We start from the raw sequence: 15,823 nt of genomic DNA on the forward strand, positions 1-15,823 counted from the left end.
TGACTTTGGTTAGCTTAATTTTCCACACTAGTTTGGTCTTGAAAATTTCACATCTATTTCCATCCCATGGAATCAGTGTTATGGGGAACACATTTTGGAAAACATTTCATTAAAGTTGAGAAAAACCTCCACATTAAACTTTAGAACTGAGTTTCCCACACTAATCAGAGCTGCTTTGGGACACTAACTGGCAAAGGAGACCAAGACAGTGCCCTTAATTTCAGAAGGCTTGGGCAAGAAGAGCGATGCTTCTGCTGGCCTCTGCTGCAGTATGTCTAGAATTTGGCCAGACCAGGTTTCCATTTGGCATTTAAAACACAAATGGAAGAATTTATCTTTTCCACCTTATTACCTTGGGCTGAATAATGATGACCCTGACATAGTTAGGTACTAGGATACAAATTATTTCCCCATAAACAGTAAGAGGTAATTCAAACTTTTGGTGAAGGGGGTGGAAATCCCAACCAATAGTGAACCACAATATGCACAGGGAAGTAAAGCAAGAAAGCATTTGCACAAAACTGAAGGAGAAGGTTACGATAAATGATTTTGTGTTCGGTTGGTGGTACTGGGGGCTTGAACCTGGGGCATGGTGCTTCCTAGGCAAGCGCTCTACCACTTGAGCCACACCCCCAGCCCTTTTCACTTGTGTTATTTTTCAGATAGGGTCTCACCCTCTCCAATATCTTTTACCCTAAAGTCCAGACACAGTTGTTCATTTAAAAAATTCTGTGGTACCTACGGATCTCAATGGACAATAGAGAATATGATGACGTGAGAGCACACAAGGAAGGTATGAGGATAGGCAAGAAACCCAAAAAAAACAAGATAGCATTTGATGTCCTCAATCCAAAGGAACTAATGCAGAAACTTTGAAGTGACAGAGGCCAGTAGGAGAGGGGGACCAGGAACTAGAGAAAAGGTTAGTTCAAGAAGAATTAATTTAGAATGTAACACATATGTACATGAAAGCAATGCGAGGAATCTCCCTGTATAGACATCCTTATTTCACCTAGCAAAAACCCTTGGTCCTACCTATTATTGCTTATACTCTCTCTTCAACAAAATTAGATATAAGGGCAAAATAGTTTCTGCCTGGTAGTGAGGGGGTAGGGGGGAGAGGAAGGGGGTGGGGAGAAGGGAGGAGGTGGGGGGGGAAAGGGGGAGAAATGACCAAATCATTGTATGCACATATGAATAAAAGAAATTTTTTAAAAAAAGAGAACTATGAATTCTGAAGAGGATCTGCACTCTCTAAAAGACCTCAGCTCACTCACCCTTGCTTAAAAGTGTGCAGCCCTTATACCCAAAAGACTGTTACTCCAGAGGCACTTGCACATCCATGTTTATTGCAGCACTATTCACAATAGCCAAGTTATGGAAACAGCCAAGATGCCCCACCACTGACAAATGGATTAAGAAAATGTGGTATCTATACACAATGGAATTTTATGCAGCCATGAAGAAGAACGAAATGTTATCATTCGCTGGTAAATGGATGGAATTGGAGAACATCATTCTGAGTGAGGTTAGCCTGGCTCAAAAGACCAAAAATCGTATGTTCTCCCTCATATGTGGACATTAGATCAAGGGCAAACACAACAAGGGGATTGGACTTTGAGCACATGATAAAAGTGAGAGCACACAAGGGAGGGGTGAGGATAGGTAAGACACCTAAAAAACTAGCTAGCATTTGTTGCCCTCAACGCAGAGAACTAAAGCAGATACCTTAAAGCAACTGAGGCCAATAGGAAAAGGGGAACAGGTACTAGAGAAAAGGTTAGATCAAAAAGAATTAACCTAGAAGGTAACACCCACACACAGGAAATCAATGTGAGTCAATGCCCTGTATAGCTATCCTTATCTCAACCAGCAAAACCCCTTGTTCTTTCCTATTATTGCTTATACTCTCTCTACAACAAAATTAGAGATAAGGGCAAAATAGTTTCTGCTGGGTATTGAGGGGGGGAGCGGGAGGGGGTGGAGTGGGTGGTAAGGGAGGGGGTGGGGGCAGGGGGGAGAAATGAACCAAGCCTTGTATGCACATATGAATAATAAAAGAAAAATGAAAAAAAAAAAAGTGTGCAGCCTTGTCTTTGGGCCAGGGATAGGGCCATCTTCAGGGTTCTTCAGAGTCAGCAGGAGCTCTGTTACCAGCACAGGCTGAAAAAGGCTCGGCCAAGCCTAGGTGAGGACACACACAGCCGGAAGCAATGTAGCAGCAACAGTGCTGCCATCTGTTCCTCTAGCTCAAGGGATCCCTCTGTGCTTTCACCTTGAGATAAAACAACTCTCATCCTCCTGGTCCCGTGAGTCACACAGTCTACTCAGTCCCCCACCCTTGTGCCAACCATTGCCCCAATGGAGAGAACACCAGGAGAAAGCAGAAACTCCTCTCTATCATTCTGGAACACACAGCCAGCATCCTGGAGACAAAAGCACAGGCCCCTAGTTTTATTTTTGGAAACCTCCAGAAGCCCACTCCCTGCATCCTCTCAAGATCCTCTAGGAACAAGCCTGATCCTCCTATCCCGCAGGCCCCTTTTGCAAGAAGGAAAACAGGTGTGTGTATGGGGGGTGGGGGATGCTGGAGAAACTCAGGAGCTGCAAGCCCAGGGCTGCTTTGTTTCCCAAGCTGCTAATTCCTTCTCTCTGGTAAACAGGGCCAGGAATTGCACTTTTAGGATTATGCAATAAAAAATAAGCTGTGTTTACCAGTCATGGAAGTCCTCCTGGCTTAATCTCGCTGGACCTTAGGCTATGATGTTTTCCAAGGAAGTTTGTACCATTTCATTCATGACTAATTTTGTACTGGGAGCAAGTATCGCACAAGGACGCATCTATCAAGAGCTGAGCAGACAGAATATAGATATCTAATCCAACTTTGTTTTAAATGACTGCCTTTTTCTATTTATTTATTTATTTAAAGACTTTGAACTAGAGGGTTTTGTACTTGCTAGGCCGGTACTCTGCTGCTTGAACCATGCCTCCAGCCCTTTTTGGTCTGGTTATCTTAGAGATTGGGGGGGGGTCTCACTTTTTGCCTAGGCTGGCTTGGACCATGATCCTCCTGTTTTAAGCTTTCCATGCTCACTGGGATGGCAGGCTTGTACCACCATGCCCAGCTTTTTCTGTTAAGATGGGGTATCACACACTTTTTTGCCCAGGCTGTCCTGAAACCATGATCTTCCCAATCTTAGCCTCCTGTGTAGTTGGAATGACAACTACACAGTATAGCTGGGCATACTACCTTGCCCAGCTATTGGTTGAGTTGGGGGGCCTTGTGAACTCTCTTCCTGTATTGGTCTTGAACCTCGATCCTCCTGATTTCAGCCTCCCAAGGATTACAAGCCTGAGCTACTGGTGCCTAGTGCAGCTGCCTTTTTAACAGATGTGATTATTAGTGGTGGCAGGAGATTAAGAAATAAGATTGAAATAATCTGAATGTAAAAATGCTCTATTCCTACTCATTTATATAGGATGCAAGTCAATTCACTAGCTAGTGCATATGTTTTCCTAAACTAACTCTATGTAGGCTGTACCACACATTCACACTCCATAGGACTTACGTAGTTACACTATTTTTTTAATGTCACCAGCTTCTCTATTAGGTGTTTGGTTATTTTCATAGAATTAAAATAAAAATAGAATGGCTACTATGAGGAGGGGATATTCTGGAGACATACTCCATATCTATATTTGAGAGATATAATCATCCCTGTAGAATGCCTTCCCTATCATCTGAATGGGGTAGAGCAGAGAACAATGCTGAAACTGGGGTTCTGTGCAGCTGCAGGACTGTCACCCCATGTCACCCCAGCCCCACCTCAACCAGACCCACCTTGCTTTCACTGGGTTATATATGGGCGCCATCTAAGATGCTTGTAGATTTTCCTCTTTTAGAGAATAGCTCTTTAGCTATGTTTCTGTCTGTATTTTTATTTCTTGAATATGGAGCTCTTTTTTTTGTATATGTCCTTCTTTTTGTCTTCTAGAAAAACCTGAAACATTAACCTAGCCACACAGCCCAATGACTCCTACACTGACCAGACATTCCAAGCTACTTCTATAGTTTTACCACTAGTGATCTGCATTGCTCTGCAGTTTCGATCTCCAAGACCCAGGGAAAGTTCAGGAAGGGTCCAGGAGCCCATTGTTCTCACTCCCACTGCAAAGGCTTCCTTCATCTAAGGATATTCAAACCTCTTCTTTTGCATTCAGTTTGGGTTTGGGGAGTGGCATTCTGGCCACAGGCTGCTTAACAGTGTGTGAATAATTCACATCACGGCTGGAAGAAATCTGTGGCATGCTTTTGCACTGGATGGGAGTTCACGAGGGCCTTGGGCGGGCAGATCAGCTCACCAGGTGTTCACCTGGGAAACAAGGCACCCCTGTCCATGGCTTATGTGACTTTACAGTGGCTGCAAGTTTCAGAGCACATTTCTTGAACATGTAGCAGATCCATGATGGAACCTGTTGCCCAGGTCTGCTCCCATTTACATTCTTTCATCACCTGGAGGAGCTCAGCTAATCAGACCAGTGAGTTTGCAAACATATAAGTAAGTGTTATCTACAACACCTGCTGCATCCATCAAACACATTGACAGATTTTAAGTCTCATGAGAAAGAATCTAATTCTGCTATACACCCACCCTGCCAGAGAAGAATGGTTGCTAACTCCGTACCAGATTTCATTCCTCAAACTGTGCCAGAAAATGTTGGTGCCCAACACTTATTGAGAACACCTTTAGAGTCCAAAGGCCTCACTACAATAATGTCAACCAGCCAGCAGTCAAGCCTGGCAGTCTGCTGTTCCTTTATTTGTGTGTGTGTGTTTTGTTAATTTCCCACCCATCAGAATTTCATTTGGTTTGTTTTTTTGTTTGCTCCTGACTCTTTCTGAACTAGGAAGAGTGCTACTGTTTTGAGGAGGTGTGTGAGAAGGAGCTGGGGTTCATTAGCGAATAGCCGTGCATTTGAAATAACATCAAAAGTGAGGTGCAGGGTTGGGGGGCAAGAGAAACAGAAGATTGCAGTCCTAAAAATGAGACTTAGAGAAGGGGAACTTTTCCCCCCAAGAGCCACTGCTGGGGTTACAGCTTGTTTAGAAGATAATCATTTGATTTTATAATTACTTTTGTGGGTTGCAAAATAATTACTGTGCAAGCACATCTCCATGTGCCAAAATAGCAGAGGCAATTGTTCTAAAGTTCACACCGAAACAATAACAGAGTCACGATGGTTAGCTCTTAGGTGGGGATTAGAACATCCATCCCCCTTTGTAAAACATGTCCGCCTGAGGCCCACACAAAGGTCAGGGTGGAGGCTGGGATGCTAAAGATACTCCATGAGCTGAACTCAGACCACCGCTTTCTTTTTATGTTGAGTTTCATTTTTTTCCAACCCTGCCCCTCTGAGTACCCTAGGGCACCCGCTGGCCTTTAAAGAAAAAGCCAAAGCTTCTCAGGAGGTAGAAGAAGGAGAATCATGCTCTGAGACTGGCCCAGGCAAAAGCATGCAACCCCATCTGAAAACAGCCTACAAGCAAAACAGGCTGAGTGTGTAGTTCAAATGACAGAGTGTTTGCCTTGCAAGTGCAAAGCCCTGAGTTCAAATCCCATCTCTGAACCAAAACAAAACACCAACCAAACAAGAAGTATGTGATAAAAGCCAGGCACAGTGGTATACACATCTAGTCTCAGATACTCAGGAGGCTAAGGCAGGAGTTGGATGCCAGACTGAGAGATGTAGTGAGACCCCATTCCAAAAAAAAAAAAAAAAAAAAGACCAAAGCTTCACTCACATGAATAACACAGTCATGTAATTGCAGACTGGATCCTTTCCACTTCTAAGATTAGATAGGGTACTAAAATGATTAGGAGTGGTATTTTCTAATTACTGGAACTTTGACTTTGCCAAGAGTCAGTCTGCTTCTTCTGTAAAGAGCTAGAAAATAAACAGCCTAGGCTTCTTGGGTCTGTGCTGAACTCACAGGCTCTGCAGCTGTAGCTTGAAAGCCATCACAGACAGTACGCAACAATGTGCAAGGCTGGGTTCCAGTAAAACTTCACCCATGGGCAATGGTGTGGGACCTGCATGTGTCTTGTGCCATGCAATATCATTCTTTTGACTTTTTTCAACTATTTGAAATTGTAGAAAGCATTCCCAACCTGCAAACCCAGGCAGAAGGCCCCTGAGCCACCAACCCTCTGGGTGTTAGGCACTTCAGCAAATTCATTTTCCAGGTAGAAGAAACAGGAGACAGAAGTGACTCAAGAGGAGGTAGAGGGCAGAAGAGGTCCCCCCAGACCTCCTACTTCTAGTCAAATTCCCTCTTCCTCAGATCATTTCTTCTTTCACTTTTTCCATGAGCTGACAGTTTGCTTTGGGAATTTTTTTTTTGCCCAAATTTTCCTGCATGAATCATTTTCACATTTTTAAAATTTAATCCATCACTTTAAGAAGTTAAGCGTTGTTGGATTTGGTGGTCCCACCTATAATCCCCACTACTTGGAAGGTAGAGATAGCAGGATCATTGTTTGAGGCCAACTGGAGGACAAAGTTAGCAAGCAAGTCCCTATCTGAAAAATAGCTAAAGCAAATAGGGAAAAAAAGCTGGGGGTGTGGCTCAAATGGTAGAGTGCTTGCTTAGGAAGCATAAGACCCTCCCTGAGTTCAAGCCCAAGTACCACCAAACAACAACAAAAACTACTTAAACTTCACTAGCCAAAATAGTCCCTTCTTCAGTGAAAGGTAACTCTCAGAGGCAGCTCAACTTAGCTGAGAAGGGAATTGGAGCCACAGGGACATTCCAGCCAAAACAGCATCTGCACATGACATGAGGACACTACTACAGCCACTTTTCTCTAAAATGGCCACCATGCCAACTGCTACCAAAAACTCAAAACTTTCTAACTTTCTTTCTTAAATGCCCAACAAGGTGTCTATAATCTGAATCTTAGACCATAACAGGTGTAGGAAAGGATGCAGACAAATTGTACTTGCATACATTCACTGGGAATGTAAATAAAATAGTGCTGTCACTTTGGAAAAAAGTCTGGTTGTTCCTCAAATGACAGCAGTTCTACTCCTGGGTATATACTCCAGAGAAACAAAGACATATGTCTATTCTAAAGTTTGCCCATGAACGCTCACTGTGGAATATTTATAAGTGGAAATAACTCATACAACGGAACATAGATTCAGCCACAAAAAGAAAGGACGTTCTGATCCATGCTAGAGCATGGAGGAACCTTGAAAGCATTACATTAAGTGAAGAAAGCCAGGCATGATTCTATTTATATGAAATGTCCAGGATACAGGAACCTATAGATGCCAAAAGTAGATTAGTGGTTGCTGGGCTGAGGGGGGTTACAGGAGGACTGGATGGATAGGCTAAGGGGAACAGAGGGTTTTGGGGGATGGAAGGATAGGGTAATGAAATGTTCTGAAATTGACTGTAGTGATGAATGCACAATTCTGTGAATATACTAAAAGGCACTCAATTATATGCATTAAGTGAGTGAGTTGAGAGGTATGTGAATTATGTCTCAATAAAGCTGCTAAGAAACATCCCCCAGGAATCTCGTATCCTGACATGGAGCAAGTCCCAACTGCTTGACTAGCCAGCCCAGGCTTTCATGCCTAGCCTCCTTCTCACTGTTCTCCAGCTCCTCTGTCCTCCCCCAGTCACATCAAGCCACTGTCCTTGCAGTTACTTTAATGAATGGATATACATCTATCAGCTAGATCTATAATTAATAAATTAATACATATATTCATATCCTCAACATACTTTGTTATATCCAAGCCCTGGCAGAGAAGAGTGTGGTACTGATGACCCCCTTGGGCTTCCAAACCTTCTCTGCACTTGCTCTTCCTATTGTCCCCTAGTCACTCCTTCCCTCAGGCATCTTGATCAGTCCAGTCCTATTCACTTGACACAATTTAACTCAAGGCCCATTTCCTCCCACAAGACCTCACTAGCTATCTCCCCAAGAAAAAGATGGGTCCTCCAACTTTATGTTCATGGTATCCTGGGCTTACCTCTGTCACAGCAATGTCCTTCCCTGGACTATGAGTTCCTCTTGGGACAGAAACTCATCCAAAACTTTCCACTTGCATATCAAGTTGGCTATAAGCATCAACTCTTGAGATAAACCTATGACCTTTTCTACCTTTCCTCTGGCCTTGGATATAGAAACAGTACAGTGCTAAAGAACCACCATCAAGCTAGGCCTCTTACATGGCCTTGCTGCTAATGTGCTGGGCTGAAAATCTCTATAATTCATTTCTTCTTTTTCAATCCACCAACTGAATTCCTGTTTAGCTCCTGGTTTGCTTCACTAAAGCACTGAAACTTTTTCCTCCTCAGACTTTCCTTCTCTGCCTGACAATGTTAAGACTGAAGGGAAGGTCATCTTTTCCCATGAACTGGTTCCCATTCATTTCCTAGCTTTCTTCACAAATGTCCACTTGGCATGGTGGCTGCCCACTAGCAGTGCCACATCACATACCACCATTGGTGAAGCCAGTGGCTGAATATGCCCCCTCCCTTCAGGCTGGCTTTTTTTTTTTTTTGAGGTGTTGGGGTTTGACTCCAGGATGCTAGGTAAGTGCTCTACCACTGAGTCACACCCCTGTCCCAGCCTTTCAGAGACTGCTTGAAATCTCAAACACCTGACAGTCAAGTCCAAGAATTTCATACCATTCATGTTGGTGAGCAAACTGCACAAAGGAATGTTTGAGGCTAGCAAGCAACTATTGATCCTCTCCCCTCCACCAATAAAGTTTGACGCACACAGCCTATCAATCTTTACAGCTGGAGCTTATCTCCTTTAGATAATGGGTCTATTTTAAGCTATGGATTTCACAATATTTTCAACATTTCCTCTCCTAAACTAAGTAAATAGTTACAGATGTGTGTAAAGTGTCAAAAGACATTTGAACAGAAGAAGAAATGATTAGTAAAATTACACGAGTTGAAAGTTATGCTAAAAATAAAATCAAATGATTCTGATTGCTGGTGCCTGGAAGCATACAGAACATATTTCAAGCCTGTCACAGAGTTTCAGAATCTGTCTTTTGACACCTACTGTTCAAAGTCAAGGGCCACCCTTTCCTGAGCTAAGAGTGGCCATGGGAGCTGGGTTCTTTCCCTTGTCTGGTCCTTACTGTGTACTGCTAGCAACGCCATGGTAAAAACCCACTCAAATATGCTTAGGAATCATAAAAGAGTGGGGAATCTGGGAATTCATTATTATAATCTGTCTCCTGTTATATAACGTACAATTTTTCATAATAATTTTTTAAAAGATAACTTGATTATATCACCTCTGTTTAAAGACCCCTCTGTCATATGCAGTACTTAGTGGATAGAATCTGAACACCTTCAAAAACTGTACCAAGCCTTTTCTGGCTTCTTTCTTGTTCAAGGTGGGATCTTACCTTTTCTACCTCCAAAAACCCAAAACTTTCTGAGACACTTCAAACATGGATGTGTCTATCTTTTTATCTCCCTCTACTATTCTATTTTAGTGATTTTTGTTTTCCCAGCGTTTAGCATACCACATCAAAAATGCTTCCCAAGAAAAGAATGAAAAAAAGCTTTCCAAATACACTGTTTGGAAAAGACTGAAGAACCACCTCACCTTGTGTTTGCAGAGTAACTCACATCATTTTCTGCCATATTCCACACACTGCACCTGCTCAGCCTTTCCCCTATGCTGAACAAATACACCATGCTCTTTTACAGTTCCAATCATTTTGTGTGTGCTTCCTTATCAAAATGTACTTCTTCTCTTGGAAAACCCTCCTCCAATCATTTAGCAGTTTGTTCTCTTGTTGCTGTCACTAGAATACAAAATCTTCAAAGGTAACAACGTTAATGTGTCGCTTGGTACCTACTCTGAAGCTGAAGGGGCTCTGCACACCCAAACTGCTAAACTTACAAAGGTAGGAGAATCAAACTACAGCCTAGGTGTTTAAGGTCATGGCACTTTACCAGAATTTGAAGAGTCCATCTTGATTTGAATTCCCCAGTTCTGTACACCAATTCCAAACATCCTGTTCAGCCCTTACTTATTATTTATTTATTTATATTATTATTAATGATACTGATTGAAGTGTTGGGGATTGAACCCAGGGCCTTACACATGCACTACCACAGCTACATTCCAGCTGGAAGCCCTCTCCCTTCATCCTACTCTCTATCTTCCCTATGGTCTCTTCCTCCCTGAAAAATGACCCAACTCCAATTTGCCTACCTTTTTGATTATTTGACTGGCCAAAAATGCTTCATGATTACAAAATTGGGTATATGTGGGTTCTCTTATCTAGAATATAAAAAATTTATGTTTGAGCTATAGAGAAGAATTGGTGCTTTTATCTTGGACCCAATCTAAGGAATTTAATTACAGAAGAGACAAAGCAAAGCAATATAAGCATGAGGAAAAACCCAAGGCAAAATTGGACTTGATGGTAATCATACAAATGATAGGAATCATGAGTAATGTTTCTTGAGTGCTCTCTCTTGCCATGCTAAGTGCCTTGTACCAATATCTCATTTAGTCTTCACACGATACCATGTAGTAAACAATATTGTAATACCCTAATGCCACCCAGCTAGTAAGTGAATGGGCCTTTATTTGAACAGAGGCAGAAAGTTCCGGGGCCCAGTTTTGAACCACTGCTGAAACTACTTGCCTCTTTGGGGACAGTTCTGTTAGCAGTACTGTCCTCAAGTGGTGGTTGACCTTGAAGGACTGCCTCCAAGTCAATTGTCTCATCTGCCAAAGGAGGGATGTGGTTCATAGAAATTCACCAGGCATTCTCTTCTAAAAGGCTGACTTGCTAGAAAGACTCCACAGTCAGTGTGACAGAAGTACCATGACAAATTGCTCTCACTCCAAAAGTTCATATTGGAATCCATTAGAAAATGTTAAATATTTCTAATCCCTAAAATGAACCTTATGGACATACCTGGCCAGTCAATGGATTAGAAAATTTGTATGTGAGTGTGTAAACAACACAAAGCATTTTTAAGTGAAATGAAGACAACCTTGAAATACTGCAAAAGGCACTGAGTAGCAGTTAAAATCAATATGCCTTGTTTCTAACCCTACCATTTTATTGCTTTTTATTAGGCTTTTTTTTTTTCAGTGCTGGGGATTAAACCCAGGGTCTTATGCATAGAGGCAAGCAGTCTACCACTGAGCTACATTTCCAGCCCTTGACTTTTTGAGACAGGGTTGAGCCTGGGCCAGCCTTGAACTCATGATCCCCCTCATCTACTTCCTGAGTACTAGGACATTTTTAAAAAATTTAACTGTCACTATAAAAATAAGGCCTAGAGACATTCAAAAATTTCTAAAAACTGTTAAGATGTTTTATTTCTACTGAAATTGTATCTTTATAATAATTATTGTTTCTCTGTATGTGTATGTTTCTGTGTATGGTGCTAGGTATTGACCCCAGGACCTCACTCATGCTAAGCACATGTTCTACTACTGAACCATATCCTCAGCACACATATTAATAATTATTAATGAGGCTACCTTTCCTAAAATAACTCCCCACTGTTAATAGAACTGAAAGGAGTCAAATGAGAATAGAAAATGTACAGGAACTGATATACAGAAATACTTTGTTTTGTAGAGCAGACTTCTCTCTAAACTTGACTTTTAACCATCTACAAATTAAATCATATTCTCCTGTTGACTTCCAATATAAAAGTTTATTGATGATTTAGCCAGTCCTTATAGCTTTACAATGTACATAACCCCCTAACCTACCCTTTCCCTGTATTGCTACCAGTCAGCCTCTCTTTAAGTAGGTAAAAGAGGGTTAAAAAATACAGCAGGAAATTCTGTAATTCCTTCAAATTCCTTACCCCAATAAACTTAGCTTATTGAGCTTATTGAGCTAAGTTTATTGCTCACACAAAGAGATATGCACACACAAAGAGATATGAACCCATACCACAATATTCAATTTTCTACATTCCATGTAGGGGCAGAGATCAATTCATTTTAAAAATCAACATGATTGCTCTGTGAGAAAATGCTATGAATCTTGGCTTTATCCTGTATTTGCTATGAGTTTTTTTTTTTAATCTTTGGAGTGTTATATAAACTTGTTTCATGTGAAAATGGCTTCAATGGCTGGAGGTGTGGTTCATGCAGTAGAGGGCCTGGAGAGCAAATGTGAAGCCCTGAGATTAAGCTCCAAAAAAAAGATGGAAGGAAACACAAGCTATCTTGATGAATACTGAATGGTGAATGGTATCCTACAGATTTTCTAGAGATTTACTTAAAATAAGCTCAGCAAAAACCATATTTAATACTTGTTCATGAATACTAAGAAAATATTACTTGCATAAAAGAGATATGTCATTTCACCTTTTCCATACTGCTCAACTCACCAGGAATATTTTTTGAAACTTATTCTATAGGAGTTAAGTGCTTTTACTTATAGGCTGTCATTAAGTTATTAAAATATGCTTCAAATATGTTTAAAATACTTCTCTTGATATACAAAGAAATTAAAATGAAACTCAGTGACTAATACTTGTGTGAAATTTCAAGTGAGGGCTTCCCAACTGAACCAGAATTTTCCATGGTTACCACTAAATAGCTTCCTCAGTGCTGAACGAAGAACCAGACACATTTAGGGTACTGGACACAATACAAGTGTGCCCCAATGTAAGAAACAGTCCTGGGATGTACTTAGTGGTAAAGTCCACCCCTAGCATGTGGACCCTGGTTTCTATCCACAGAATCTCAAAATAAAAATAAATGTCCTTCTCTGTTGAGCCTTACTAAAAGGTACATTGGAGAAACCTGTATAATTACAATCCTGACTATGTTGACTACACATTTCCTTTAAAATAGTTGGCACCCCTGGAATATAGAAAAATGACTCAATTTGGACATCACCCTATTTCTATTAGTAAATAAGTGTACAGTAGGAGGATTACTGGTATAGAATTAGGCAAAAATGAGGTACTACAAGAAAGCCTCCCATCTATAAGGATCCCTCAAAATTAAGCAATTTTTTATTGAGGATAATGGTAATAGGACATGAATGTATATAGATGACTGTCTTGGGGGGATCATCAGGAGGTGAGGGGAAAGGCTACCGAGGTGTGAAGAGGGTGGAAGTACACTACATGTGTACATATGAAGACAGCCTAGTGAAACCTGCCAAACACTGTTGAAAGAAGGGGGAAGAAGCAGAGGAGGTAATGGGAATTTAATGGATGGAGTGAACTTGTTCTAGATACCCTGTACACATGTATGGAATTATCACAATGAAATCCCATGAATTATTATGTATGATTAATCAAAAATAAAGTAAAAAATTAAAAAAAAACCACTCTTTGCTTCATGTGACCATCCATCTATACTCCCTTAAGCCATTTTGAAGTCTTTGAGGCTATAGAGATGTTGCAAGTTATAAGAGGAAATATATGCCTACTTTTATGAGCAGCATACATTGTTCAGTGACAGAGTTTATAATTACATAGGTAAACATACATCCTTGAATGTACACAGATACCTTTCCTTATTATAAGAGCATTTAAAGATGCTAATTTAAGTAAACTCCCACAGCTGGGGAAGCAGCCCATTGGGGTGCAAGTCAGTCAACAGAGTGACTGACTTGGCTTTCCTCTCATGCTCTATTATACTAGATGGAAAAGGTCTGATCTTGATCACTTGGTTAATCCATTTGTATTCATAGGGCTCGGTGTTCTCAGTTAATATAGTAATCCTAAGAATCAAACGCAGGTCCACTACGTGCTTCTCAGCAACCAATACCCTTTCCCCAAACCTATCCTCCTGCCTCAAGTACCCTTCCAGGGTGTCTTGCTCCGTGCCACACAGCCTCCCTTGCATTTTAATCAAAGAAAACTATAATTACAGTAGCAGGACTCTAATTTTGAAAAGACATTAGCCAAGCCACAGTCACTTCATTACACAGCACTTCAGAGGCCCACAAAGAACAGAGGGATTCTAAGTAATATCTGTTCTTCCAAAGGGAACAAGTGTAACCTCCTGGTTGATAGGAAAATCTGCCTGCCCAAGCAGGTGTATAAGTGTGGAGCGGAGCTCCAGTCTGGCCAGTAGCTAATGCTTTCCCTGTAAAATCTGCTGCCTAAAACTTTTCTGCGACCTTCAATGGCTCTCTGGAGTCTGTTCTGGGAGCTGCTGGGGAACCGCCTAGGGGTTCTTGCAAATGCACCACCACCACCCAGGCGCGTCCACATCTGCAGAGGCTTCAGCCTGATCCGCGCCAGCTGTCCCTTGTTCTGGGCTCCCTCTGCCTAGTGCCGCTGGCAGCCGGCACCCCTTCACCACCCCATCTTACCTAGCATCTGAGGGAGCTCTTTGGCTCACACACGCCCAAGCTCACCTGGAAGATGACCCTGCGGGCCTCCCCCACCTTCCCATCTCTTGCCATTAGGCATCATTCCAAGAGGGACAGGCAGCAGCATTCCAAAAATCACAGCCATATTTTACTCTCTAAACAGACATAATTCCACACAACTCCACAAGTCTTTAGGGCGCTGGGCGCCGCAAAGGCCAAGGGCAAATCACCTCTCCAAAGTACACCCACCCGAAGGAAGCCACATCTGTCACGCGACCCAGCAAATTCTATATCCCAGCATAACGCAAGTATGGGAGATCAGTTAAGGCGCCCCACTGAGAGGAAAAGCCAGGTGTAACCTCTTTTTTCTTTTTCTTTTTTTAAAGCTAATAATTTACCTACCAACAAATCCCCAACACCCACCTTCCCAAATAAAAAATCCAGAGTTGCTCCTTTAACCTCTTTACAGCCTTCACTTGGGGGAGCACCTATATCTCCGGTACACGCAGGGCTGCAAGCCGGTTTGGCTGTGGGTGGCACTCTGCAAAGTGCCGGGCGGGCGGGTGTCATGCCTGGGTAGACGGCGGATGCCCCCGCAGTTCTTCAAGCAGCAGACTCCCGTGGCGGCGCCTAAACTGGCGACCCACGAACCCGCAGAGCCACCTTCCCGTCTCCCGCGCTGGCAGCCGCCACCTCCCCGGCGCGCCCCGGCACTCACCGTCCCGGGCGTCCTCCCCCCGACTGCAGTTGCTGCAAATGTGTTTGATCTCCTTGCCTAGTTGACAGTGGATCACAAAGGACACGTTGTTGTTGCTGGGGGCGGATTCCTTCGGGGGCTTCATTCTCAGCAAATAAAAAGCTTTCTTTTTGGATTTCTCGGCGCTCGCGCCTGGCACCGCGCCCTCCCTGCAGCGCGGCGAGCGGAGCGCAAACCTCCCCGGTTTGGCGGCGCGCTCGGGCTCCGCCATCGAGTCCCCGGGCGCCCGGGGCCAGGCGCAGCTCCGGGCCCCGCACGCTGCCACTCGCGCCCCTCCGCCTCGCCAGCATGCCCCCGCTCAGCCCCGCCCCCGCCGCGCGACACCAACGCCACGGCGGCGGGGCGGGTCAGGGGAAGGCGCCCGAGGGGTCTTGACCTCGCCGTTCTCGCTGCCCAAGCCAATCCGTATCTGGAGGCCCGAGGAGAGTGTGCAGGTTTGAGGAGGGCGCTCCTCTGTCCTACCTGAGCCGCTCCAGGCGCACCTTGCTCGCTCAGGTCTCACGTGCACATCCTCCTCTGGCAGCACCACCCCTCCTTAAATCTCAGCACCAGCAGTTCACAGCCTGCTGGGTTTGCGGCTACTGCCACTCTTTTGAGCTCCAGGGCCCAATGCCAGCCCCCTCCCGCACTCCCCTTTCTTCAAGCTTCTCGCTACCAAACAAAAGCATGATGTGCCACACAGAAGGCAGCTGCCCTGAG

At 43.3% G+C, this 15,823-nt stretch overlaps 1 protein-coding gene across 7 annotated transcripts in view; it reads right to left on the bottom strand.

Annotated features, from left to right (window-relative positions):
• Positions 1 to 15,823, bottom strand: part of Phactr1 (phosphatase and actin regulator 1) — a 535,805-nt gene that overhangs the window by 239,081 nt on the left and 280,901 nt on the right. Inside the window, exon 1 of one of the 7 annotated variants that reach the window (XM_020162385.2) lies at positions 15,086 to 15,350. The exons of the other annotated variants lie outside the window; for them this stretch is intronic. Coding sequence (XP_020017974.2) covers positions 15,086 to 15,335 — 250 coding nt within the window. The 5' untranslated portion in view covers positions 15,336 to 15,350. Of the gene's footprint in view, positions 1 to 15,085; positions 15,351 to 15,823 lie in introns of those variants that run through there. 7 annotated transcript variants of the gene reach the window in all.

Source organism: Castor canadensis, chromosome 8 (assembly GCF_047511655.1).
Source record: "Castor canadensis chromosome 8, mCasCan1.hap1v2, whole genome shotgun sequence".
Taxonomy (NCBI): domain Eukaryota; kingdom Metazoa; phylum Chordata; class Mammalia; order Rodentia; family Castoridae; genus Castor; species Castor canadensis.